This window comes from Lingula anatina, chromosome 2, assembly GCF_051362555.1.
Source record: "Lingula anatina isolate TDL-2025a chromosome 2, LinAna3.0, whole genome shotgun sequence".
NCBI classification, from domain to species: Eukaryota; Metazoa; Brachiopoda; class Lingulata; order Lingulida; family Lingulidae; genus Lingula; species Lingula anatina.
In genome coordinates, this window is record NC_141768.1 from 32921403 (window position 1) to 32932980 (window position 11578).

The 11578-nt window shown below is 33.0% G+C and overlaps 1 protein-coding gene across 2 annotated transcripts; it reads left to right on the forward strand.

Moving 5' to 3' along the window:
* Positions 1-46: 46 nt before the first annotated feature.
* Positions 47-11543, forward strand: LOC106154958 (uncharacterized). 2 transcript variants are annotated; one of them, XM_087007181.1, is made up of 11 exons: positions 52-222; positions 4716-4804; positions 6447-6539; positions 6765-6894; positions 7259-7322; positions 7799-7882; positions 8276-8424; positions 9398-9547; positions 9967-10006; positions 10638-10828; positions 11113-11543. In XM_087007181.1, the coding sequence occupies exons 2-11, from the start codon at positions 4792-4794 to the stop codon at positions 11147-11149; spliced, it is 951 nt and encodes a 316-aa protein (XP_086863307.1). In that variant the 5' UTR covers positions 52-222; positions 4716-4791; the 3' UTR covers positions 11150-11543. The 2 variants fall into 2 exon arrangements, with proteins under 2 accessions (XP_086863306.1, XP_086863307.1); XM_087007180.1 differs by lacking the exon at positions 4716-4804 and having other exon boundaries at positions 47-222.
* The last annotated feature ends 35 nt before the right edge of the window (positions 11544-11578 follow it).

An 11578-nucleotide genomic window follows, 5' to 3' on the forward strand; every position in this document is an offset into this window, starting at 1 on the left:
AATAATTATAAACTGCCGCTGTATCAACTTAGAACAAAGCACCGAAAATAAATTGGGCTCTGTTGCAAAGCTCAAGGTCGTACAAATACTCAGACGAATTTTCTTCAGGAAACATGAGACGACTTGGCAGAGTTACAGGATGGTTTCTAAATGTCACAGGTGCCGAAAATGGAAGTTGCGGCTTAATGAGATCGAATCTGAGATGCCGAATGTGTTCCACAGGTGCGATTTTTTTTACTGATAATACTAGACGTTTTAACAAAATTGATTGTCAATGTCAGCAGTTTTTTGTCGTCTGCACATGTTACTGATTTACATGTGCGTTTAAGTCCTAATTATGGTTTCTGATATACATTGGATGTGCAATCGCATGACAAGGCCTCAAAAACTTAAATGACGACCAGTTTGAGGATCCACCGTGATGTGGACGCTCTTAAAATTTTATATTATAGATTCAGATAAGTTTTAAAAATACCCTGACAACTGCTAGGTCCCATATCTTGATATGTCATTCCGTATGTCATCAACCATACTTTTACTCTAAGGATGCCCAAAAATTGGCACATTTTATGTATACAATAACAAAAATTCTGCCATTGCTGTTCTCGATTCTAAATTAATTGTAACTGTACATGTGAGTTACTGAAAGACTTCCCTCTTGGTTTCTGGCTGTGTCCAGTATGGGGCCGTAGCGATAGTCCGAAGGTTCAATAGTCCGAAGGTTCATTGGTCCGAATGTTCACTATAGAACCTTCGGACCAATGAACCCCTGATTAAAAGATCAGTATTTGTTACCACTTTTCGGACCAATGAACCTTCGGACCAATGAACCTTCGGACTATCGAGACGCCCCCTCCAGTATGGCAAAGACTGCATTTGATAAGCCTGAATGACACCGTCTTTCCATGTTGCCGTGCGGTGACAAACTATAGTATGTCATTGGGATGTGACTGCCCTTGCAGTGTGATTCTCATGATGAATACTCACATGAGTAAGCATGATATCTATTCTTTAGAACCTCAATTTTCACTTGGGCATGAACCTGGGGAAGTTTAAAGCAGGTCAAGCTATTTTATTCACATTTTACCCAAAAATAAGTTTAACAATGTCTTGAACAAATGCAAATTTTATTTTTATTGCAAATAAATTAAAGTAGAAATGTCATTCAATATAGAATAATGTCTTTGAACAGTAACAAGTGAATATTTAATAATAATAGGCAACTACAGTATGAAACTTTTGCATCATAAATGGCAGGTGTTAGTTTCCTAACTTCTTTTTATGTACAGACACAGATGTGTCTGTACATATAGCCATCATCTGCGTCTGTCGTCGCCGTCGCCGTCGTCGCCGTCGCCGTGCACTTTTACCGATAACACGATAAGTGGAAAACTGTTTTTTCTTTTGGCTTGAAACTTACGGAACTGATGAATATTCATAATACGCAGGTCAAGTTCGAAAATCAGCATGATCGGCTCACTTATAAGGAATTTATGCTGTTTTTTCACTTTTTTCAGCATATATGCAGCACCGATAACACGATAAGTGGAAAACCATTTTACCTTTTGGCTTGAAACTTACAGAACTGATGAATATTCATAATACGCAGGTCAAGTTCGAAAATCAGCATGATCGGGTCACTTATAGGGAATTTATGCTGTTTTTTCACTTTTTTCAGCATATAAACAGCACCGATAACACGATAAGTGGAAAACCATTTTACTTTTTGGCTTGAAACTTACAGATCTGATGAATATTTATAATACGCAGGTCAAGTTCGAAAATCAGCGTGATTGGGTCATTTTTAGTGAATTTAGGCTATTTTTTCTCTTTTTTCAGCATATATGCAGCACCGATAACACCATAAATGGAAAACCATTTTACCTTTTGGCTTGAAACTTACAGAACTGATGAATATTCATAATACGCAGGTAAAGTTCGAAAATCAGCATGATCGGGCCATTTTTAGGGAAGTTATGCTGTTTTTTCACTTCTTTCAACATATATGCAACGCTAATAACACAATATAAGAAAAACAGATAGGCCAATTGTCATTATACTCACAGGAGTAGTCAAACTAACTAAAACGCAGGTTGAGTTCCAAAATCAGCATAATCGGGCCATTCTTTTAGAAGTTATGCTGTTTTTTCTTATTTCCTCAGATTCAATTGTTAGGCATGTTAACAGTCTCATTATTGAACTAATAAGATACGTAAAAGTGTTTGTTTGACATTTCCTGCATCTTAATAACATTGTTAGTTGATTATGTAAAAATGATGGTAAACTTGTTATTGTGTATTATGTTATAAAGTGTCAAAAATGGAAATAAACAAATATCATTGCAGTTTGTCAGATTCAATCATCTACTATATTCATTATCTCAGAATGGAGGAAATTGGACATTTAACACTATTCTATTGATATTTTTCCCATCTCATCAATTTTCTTAGTTGATCATATACAAATGGTAGAAAACTGTTTATTTTTTTTTATGTTAAAAAAGTGTTTTAAAAATGGAAGTAAACCCATTGCAGAACAGTGCTGTCTTGTTTCAGCATATATGCAGCACCGATAACACGATAAGTGGAAAACCATTTTACCTTTTCCCTTGAAACTTACAAAACTGATGAATATTCATAATACGCAGGTCAAGTTCGAAAATCAGCATGATCGGGTCATTTTTTAGGGAAGTTATGCTGTTTTTCACTTTTTTCACCATATATGCAACACTGATAACATGATAAGTGAAAAATCATTTTACCTTTTGGCTTGAAACTTGCAGAACTGATGAATATTTATAATATGCAGGTCAAGTTTGAAAATCAGTATGATTGGGTCATTTTTAGGGAAGTTATGCTGTTTTTCACTTTTTTCATCATATATGCAACACTGATAACATGATAAGTGGAAAACCATTTAACCTTTTGGTTTGAAACTTGCAGAACTAATGAATATTCATAATACGCAGGTCGAGTTTGAAAATCAGCATGATCGGGTCACTTTTAGGGAAGTAATGCTGTTTTTTCACTTTTTTCAGCATGTATGCAACACCTTTGTGCTATATGATGGTACTGTATGGATAGCAGTCTTTAAAATTGTCCCTTGGGTGATCCCTAATTAAATTAAGGTCTATAAAGTCACTTGCCTACTCATTAATTTTCAATTGACCATTAAATGAGATTACATAAAACACTCCTTGATATTTCCCTGTAAAGTCCCATAGGTTTAGCTCTCTTAACTGTGTCACAAAATTAGGATTTGGTGATAATTGTGCAGATAAATGGTGTTTAACATTGCAAATAATTTACAACAAAAAGAATGTGTTATGCCAACATGCTATAGATGCATAACAGTGCTTTATTTTTCTCAAACTTGGTGGGGTTATTAATATCAAGTTAATACAGCTAGATTAAAAGTTTGAATAGCAGCTTTATTGGAATTTTTTACGTTTTATTTAAAATTTTTTTAAAATTATTTTTCAAACACTAGCATCTTCAAGATGTGATTTTATACTCCCATCCACCAGAAGTGCTGTGCATTTTCTGTATTTTTATTAAATTTATGCATTTTTGAAATTTTCATTTTTCTCATTCTGGCACTTTCTTATTGTAAACTTGAACTCTGATGGGCCTGAAGCCTTATGCTTTTACTTTCATCAGTGTTACCTGTTGTGCATAATTAAAATTTGATGTTGACTGTGCAGTTAAACATAATGTATTATTGCATCAGAATTGGCAGTCTCCTGTTTTTGTGCATTATTGTTTTCTGCTTTTCTTAAGGTGTGACTTATGGGCCTGAAGACCTTTGATGACAAATTTGTGTGGTCAGTCTGTAAATTCCCTTTGGGTATTCACTAGGCTAAGTTCAGTGTTATAAACTCATTTGCCTAATTAATTGTCCATTAAATGAAATTTCGTAAGGCACACTTGTTGATATTTCCCTGTAAACTCCCAAAGGTTAAGCTCTCTGCTAGATAACATAGTGTCCATAATAAGGAAGCAGGGAATAGCAGCTTCATTGGGATTATATTTCTGTTGTTTTCTTTTAAATTTTTTCTCCAACACTGGCATTTTTAAGATGTGACTTTTAACTCCCATCCACCTGAGGCTCTGCACATTTTCAGTATTTCCACATTAGCAGTTGTATTGGTATTTATGTCTTTAAACACACTGTAATATTATTTTATGCACTGTCATCATTTTTCATATATTGGGACTTTCATCATGTGAATTTTAACTCTCATGGTCCTGAAACTGTAATCTTATTGAAGGGGTGGATTGAGACCATCTTCTGGGTCTCCTGGAAGACAGTCAGACTTTAAAGTTTATATTAACGGGTTTCTGTTGGAAGACCATCAAAATGGAGGATGGATCAACAAAGATACCTTGGAATACTGTCAGAAAATATCTCTTGATCTGCTCCTGTTATTGACCATTTTACCTGTTGTGCATGATTAAAAATCAGTGTTGACTGACTGTGCTATTATAAGCATTATTTATTATTGCATCAAAATTGACAAAATGACCTATTTTGCATCTTTTTTTTTCTGTTTTTTGTCTGTACATTTGACAGCTTTGCTGCCTTGTTAGTAGTTTATACTGTATACTAAATCATTACTATAAAAATTTAGTAGATGTGTATGTAATTTAAAGAAATCTTTAAGAACAAAAATAAGGACTGCTCAGTTGATGGCCTAAACCACATCCTCTATGCAGATGACCTTGTCCTGTTATCAACTAGCAAGGAAGGACTGCAAGGCCACTTATTAGCACTTCAAACATATTGCAGAAAATGGAAGCTTCAGGTAAATGAGAAAAAGTCAAAAGTTGTCATCTTTAACAAACAAGGGAAACTAGACAAGAATATTAACTTTTATATAAATAACAAAATCATAGAATCTGGAAGAATTTCACATACTTAGGAATAACCTTCACAAACACAGGGTCTTTAAAAAAAGCAATTGAAAACCTGAAACAAAATGCAATGAAAGCATCTTTTGCACTGAAAACAGCACTTTCCTCACACCAAATATCTTCTCCCCTACTATACATGAAACTCTTTGATAAAACCATCAAGCCAATCTTACTCTATGGTTGTGAAGTTTGGGCAGAGGAGCTATTTAAAGATAAGAAAATCTCCCTCCAAAAAATTAATAAAATGCCTTTTGAGCAGCTCCATCTAAAAACGTGTAAGTGGGCTCTTGGTGTACGGAAATATGCAAGCAACAATGCAAGTAGGGCAGAACTTGGAAGGCTGCCACTCTACACAGATATTGTATTCAGTACCAAATTCATTTCAAAGAACTTGCTCCAAATAGAATCGTGAAACAAATCTATGAAAGAGAAATCCATTTAAAAGGGCCTAGCTGGTCAAGCTCTCTGAAAACTTTTATAGACCTCTGGGGACTGTCAACAGATCTAAACACTGTAGACCCAAACTTACTTCAAGTAAATGTTATTAAAAAAATTGAAGAACTTTTTTGGACCGATCTGCACAGTGACAATAAAAGCAAACTAAGAACTTATAAAGCAATAAAGAAATCCTACACTCCAGAAAATTATCTCACAATGAAAGTCCCTCTAAAAGAAATAAAAACACTTGCAAAATTTCGAATCAGTGACCATGACCTAGAAATTGAAAGAGGTCGCTACACAAAACCCAAAAAAACAGTAGAAAACCGAATATGTCCACATTGCAATGATGTTGAAACAGAAGTGCATTTCCTACTAAAATGTAATGAGCATGTGAACGAAAGAGAAAAAAATGATAAAAATGATACCGCCGCAAATGTCATCTGATTTAGAAAAACTTGCCTGGCTTCTCAATCCTCAAAGTGAACACCCCCTAAAAACCGTGTGTCACTTCATCCAACAAACATTTAAAAAAAGACTAGCCTGTCAATAATAATGAGCAAGTCTACCACAATACAGAACAATGTAATTGTCATTATGTAATATAGGTATTTTTTATCTTATTATTATTATTATTATTATTATTATTATTATTATTTATTTATTTTTATTGTGATAATAGGTCTAGATTGTACTAAATGTATCTATATACAAGTAGTTTAGAGGGCCTGCAAAATGTACTGAAACGTTTTAGTGCTCAATAAAATTATTATTATATTATTAAATCAGTTTTTAGTTTGGTGTTGGGCTATCATATCAATTATTATGCAAATTAATGATCATGGAGAGCAAAGAAATGCTTTACGCCAAGACAACAACATGACACACCTTAATGTAAAGTCCTAAAAATCATTTTTAAGCAACAGAAGCAGAAACCACCCCAAGCAGAAATATTAAACTGATGAGAGCTAAAAGAGCTAAAATTCGTGTTTTACAGCATCATATTTGTGTGTGTAATATATATGGAAAAATGTATTTGCTTAATTTTTGCTACCTTTATAAGTTTATAACTTTATTATACTTTATTATATTCAGTGCAAGTGAAAGAAGTGGTGAAAAATGCTACCAGAGACACTAGTAAAGAAGGAGACAAGTTAAGGAGTGTAATGAGATTAGTACCACAACCAGGTAAGAATTTAAACTCGGCTCAAATGATTTTACAAGATGAACAAATGCTACAGTTAAATATTTGTGAATTGTTAACATGAATATCAACTGGAAAAGAGTCTCACAAAATAAAGTTGATAATTGAAGACTAACTTTTTATTGATATATTAGTTGTGAATATGTTATGGAGTTTAACTTGTCACAGCTATTGGCAGAATAATTTTATTTAATTTCTTAAATTTACAGTGGTGGTAGTGACAACAGCAGCGTATGATGATAAATCTCACAGCTGGACCAAAAGAGGCTTAACATGCAGCTCTTTCACAAGTACTTCACTAGAACCACCTATAGTGTCAGTCTGTGTCAACAATCCAAGGTACAGACAGTGAAGATATTTTAAAACTTCAGTTTTGATTCAATTTTTGATCATTTTGCAAGTTACAAAAGTATGCAATATACAGTTATAAATAATAAGATATTAGAATAAAAATGCAGTCCAATACATGTGTGAGTTGTACTCCAGATAAGATTTTGTGGCGGGGTTTTTGGGATTTTTTAGGGTTTCATGGTTATGCATCATAGCTGTCTGGGAGGCCTGGTACTGTAAGCGAAGTTATGGAACAAAATGTTGGGGATTCATTCTTATAATACATTATGATGACTATATTAATTTGTAATTTGATGGAAAATAATGTATTTTGATTAACTCTGGGGTTTTATTATTTTTATTTGTGTTTCAGTCGTTTCCACAATACACTACTTCAATCAAATTATTTTGCAGTAAATGTGTTAGCCAAAAATCAGGTAAGATATTTTTTGTTGTAATAATTTTTATCAGTGAATTTAGATTTGATAAACCATTTGTTTTTGAAATGGCTGTTGAAGTGGTTGAAGTCAGTGATTGGTCCTCATACAGTATGTGCCAAAAACTCCTTAGCCAACAGGTACTAGCCCTTAATGGGACCAGTTTTTAAGAATTGACTGTTCCAATGAAGAAATGATGGTTATAGGAACTGAAAACATTTATGAAATTTTAGCAATGGAACTTTTTCCACACTAGTGTAAACATGACTAAATTCTAATGTGTGTTTGTATTTGTATGTGTGAAATATAGTATTGATACATGTAAATATCATATTTTAGATCAAGCTAACCATTCATTTTCTGTATGTATGTATGTATGTATGTATGTATGTATGTATGTATGTATGTATGTATGTATGTGCATGTGTCAGTCTGTGTGTTTGTATAATAATATTGACATATATTTTATATTTCAGATCAAGCTTAGTGTTCATTTTTCAACTCCAGCAAAAGATGGTGTCGACCAGTTTGGAACAGTTATACATGAATCTGGAATCAAGGTATCACACTATACATACTAAGAGAAGATGATAATGCAATTCAATATCAGGATGATCATGTGAAAAAATATTACAGATAATTTGTTCACAAGCAAATTATTTATGAGTTGATGTTCCTGATTAACATCCCAGAATTTATTATTAATATATCCCAAGCTGATGAATATTTGTTCTCATGTTAATTTCTTTTCTTTTTTTTTTTCGTGTGTGTGTGTGATGGTGTGTGTGTGTGTGTGTGTGTGTGTGAGATGGTGAAGTGCACTTTGTGCAAATACATGTGCTGCACAAAGTATATTCCAGGAAACTTAGAGTTTAGGTTTAGACATGTCTCAGGTTTATTTGTTGTTTTTTAAAATTGTATTTGCTACAGGTACTTTTGTGATCTACTTCTAGGGCACTCCTCTGATAAATGGTGCATTGGCAATCCTGCAATGTAAATTGCATTCTGTACATCAGATAGGAGATCACAATGTATTCTATGGAGAACTATTAGAAACCTCTACAAGTACAGAAATAGGAGAGCCAATGTTATATTACAGAAGGTATCAAATGTATTTATTTTGTAACATTTTGTTCCAATGAATGAAATGCACATACAGTTTAAATGGTGAGACCACTATTACACAATGTTAATTTATGTTTTATGTGTTTTTTTAAGAAATAGATGTTATTTGAAAGTAAAAACAACATGTTAAAGGCATGTAATTTAATTTCAGAAGTAGTTTTTTTTGTAATATTAATGATAATGATACTTTTAAGTATTAAAATGCATTTCTGTTTTGTTGTGTTTGGTAATTTTTTTGACTCCAATAGACCAATCATAAGTCTCAATTCAGTTTTGGCAGCAATGTGGAGCACACACAGAGCCTGGGTCCATGGCATAATGTATAATTTGAAGTGTGAACTTTTTTATAATTAAAGGACAAGCATTTCTCTGTTTTTTTTTTTTTTTTTTTTACTTACCCTCTCTCACCATATTAAGGAAATTATAACTTTAGATCTTCTCCTGCAATTTACATATGATGTAACATTTTTATTTGATCTGTATTGGGGACTGTCAATGGTGCATTATATATATATATATGCCATATTACAAACTGTGCAGTGAATAGTTGGGAATCATTGATGTATCATTCATTGTTGTTAAAATGTAAATGTAGGCTCTACCCTCTACCAGGGCCACAGATTGATTTTTCACTAGATATTCACAGATGTCTTTAGATAAATAGGTGGCCATTTTGTTCTCTATGAACAGTTAGAAGACTGACCGTTTTAGTAAGAGACCTTATCTATGAATATCTAGTGAAAAATCAATTTGTGGCCCTGGTAGAGGGTAGATACCCCCTGTAGGCTGCATGGCATAAACAGATGCCTTTATTGCACTCCTGATTGGGCTGTCATATTAAGTATTGTGGGTTAATGTTATTTTTGGATACATTAATAAATGCTTTGTTGTACTCATGTGTTATTATAAATTTTTTTGGATAATAAAAATGTGTACTTTTTATAACCTAGGAAATACAGAACGATTGGAGATGAAGTATTTATGCATGCCTTTGAAGACAAGACATTACCATTTGAAGACTGGACACATGAAGCCCATTTGCGCATGGCTTGGAATTATATAAGAGAATGGGGGAAAGAAGAAGCTATTCCTCTGATAAAGTAGGTGCACGTGATATTTAATACAGGGCCTGGCATATTTTTTTTCAGGCTGTGTGTGTGTGTGTGTGTGTGTGTGTGTGTTTGAAGGGGGTGGGGGTGGGGTAAAACTTAATTGCCCCCCTCAAAAAGTCACATTTTTCAAACAGGACTTGTTCAAATACTTTTTACTTAAGATATTCCAAGTTTCTGGACAGCGTTGAAGTAAAAAATAATTTAAATAATTTTGATATTTAAGTTGGAAAGTGTTTTTTTAAAAATTGCTGTTTTAGTTAACTTTGCTTTACATTACCACATGACAAGCAAGGTCCTTGTTTGGTCTTAATTGAACTATTTAACTTTACTTTTCAATTTCATTAATCTGTACTTTTTGTCCTTAACAATTATGATACATGCTAAATATTATTGTGCTTTTTTTGTAGGAAAGGTATCAAAGAGTATAATGAGAGACACAAACATTTAGTAAGTTCCACCTTAATCTGTTCATTAAATTGTTAATTAGTGTTTGTTACTTTGTAAGAATTTTGGGGACCATTGGCTTTTATGTAGAAAATGGCCCCCATGTTTCAGCACAGCTGAGGTCCCAAATGACCTCAAAGTCAAACCCCAGGGGAATCTTTAACTAATTAATGGTATAAATTTTTTTCTTCATTTTCATTTTTATTCTGATGATTTTATTTTTCAATTATTACATCAGACTAAATAATTCATTCAAGGCAAACGATCAAATTTTTTCAGCCAGAAGTGCCCCATTAACACAGATTTTTGTGCATTTCTGATACTTTACCGTACTTAGAACAATGTCCATTTACCCTATATGAAGCACTCTGTATAAAGGCACTTTTCTGATCATTACCTTGTCATGTCACTATTAGCCTCCGTGCTTGGCCTTATTTTTTCTCAGCTATTGAATTTCATATGTTTCAGACATGGCATGCTAATTTGCAAGTTGCATAAGTTATAAACCACTACCATTTTAATATAAATACAGGCATTTGCCACAAATATCTTGAAAGATGTCCTCTTTTCATCAGGTGTAGATTATTTCACATATTATGGCAATATTTTTAATTATTTGATTAATTTTTTTCAGATTTCAAGAGGTTACCATGAAACTATTACCATGTTCTATATCAACATGATTAGTCATGCTATGGAACAGAGCAGGGAAACAGAAACTACATTTGAAGATTTTATACATCAACATCAGTATCTCACAGACAAGAACCTTTTGTTTGAATATTATTCAGAACAGTTGCTCTATACAGAAGATGCTGCACAAAGGTAGGTATTTCATAATCCTTCAAAGGACCTTTTCTTTGATAATAGCCTGTACGTACTGGTATGTAAGCCCAAAAGAAATTACGAATAATGTTCCACCAAATGTTAAATATTAAATAAATAAATAAAAACTAACAAACAAACAAACAAGCAATGACTCTAAAGTCTACATTAAACCAGGATATAAAGTTATTTTAGTCGTCTTTTTCACCTTGAAAGTAAACAGTGGTCTTTTCTTTTTTTAAGATCAATTTCAATTATTATTTTTCTCATATTTTAAATTTCAGATTCAAAATACCAGACAAATGTAGACTTCCCACTTGATACAGTTTTGCAAGATTAGAATGCCAACATGGAGAATGACATTTTAGCCAAGAGGATGAAGTAATGACTGTGCCAGACAAGACACTTTTCTGTACCATATACAATGTAGGAATTCCTGCCTATGGAGGATAAAGACAATAAAAAACTAATTTAATGACCAAAAATAAGAAGTTGAAATGGGTGTCACAGGAAGTAAAATATTTAGTGTAAAGACTGACGTTTTCCATATTTATTTGCATAAGCCACTGTTCTAGAGCCTTTTGAATGGAAGAGATTCTATAGAAAAATGCCAGTTTAGATATATTGTTCTAAAACGGGAATTCAATTGTGGTTGTATATTTACAGTGCTCAAGTTTTTAAAGTCAAGTTCAGTGAAGAATTTGATGCCAATTATTGTAAGAGTTAAAATTTTTAATCCACATGCACACA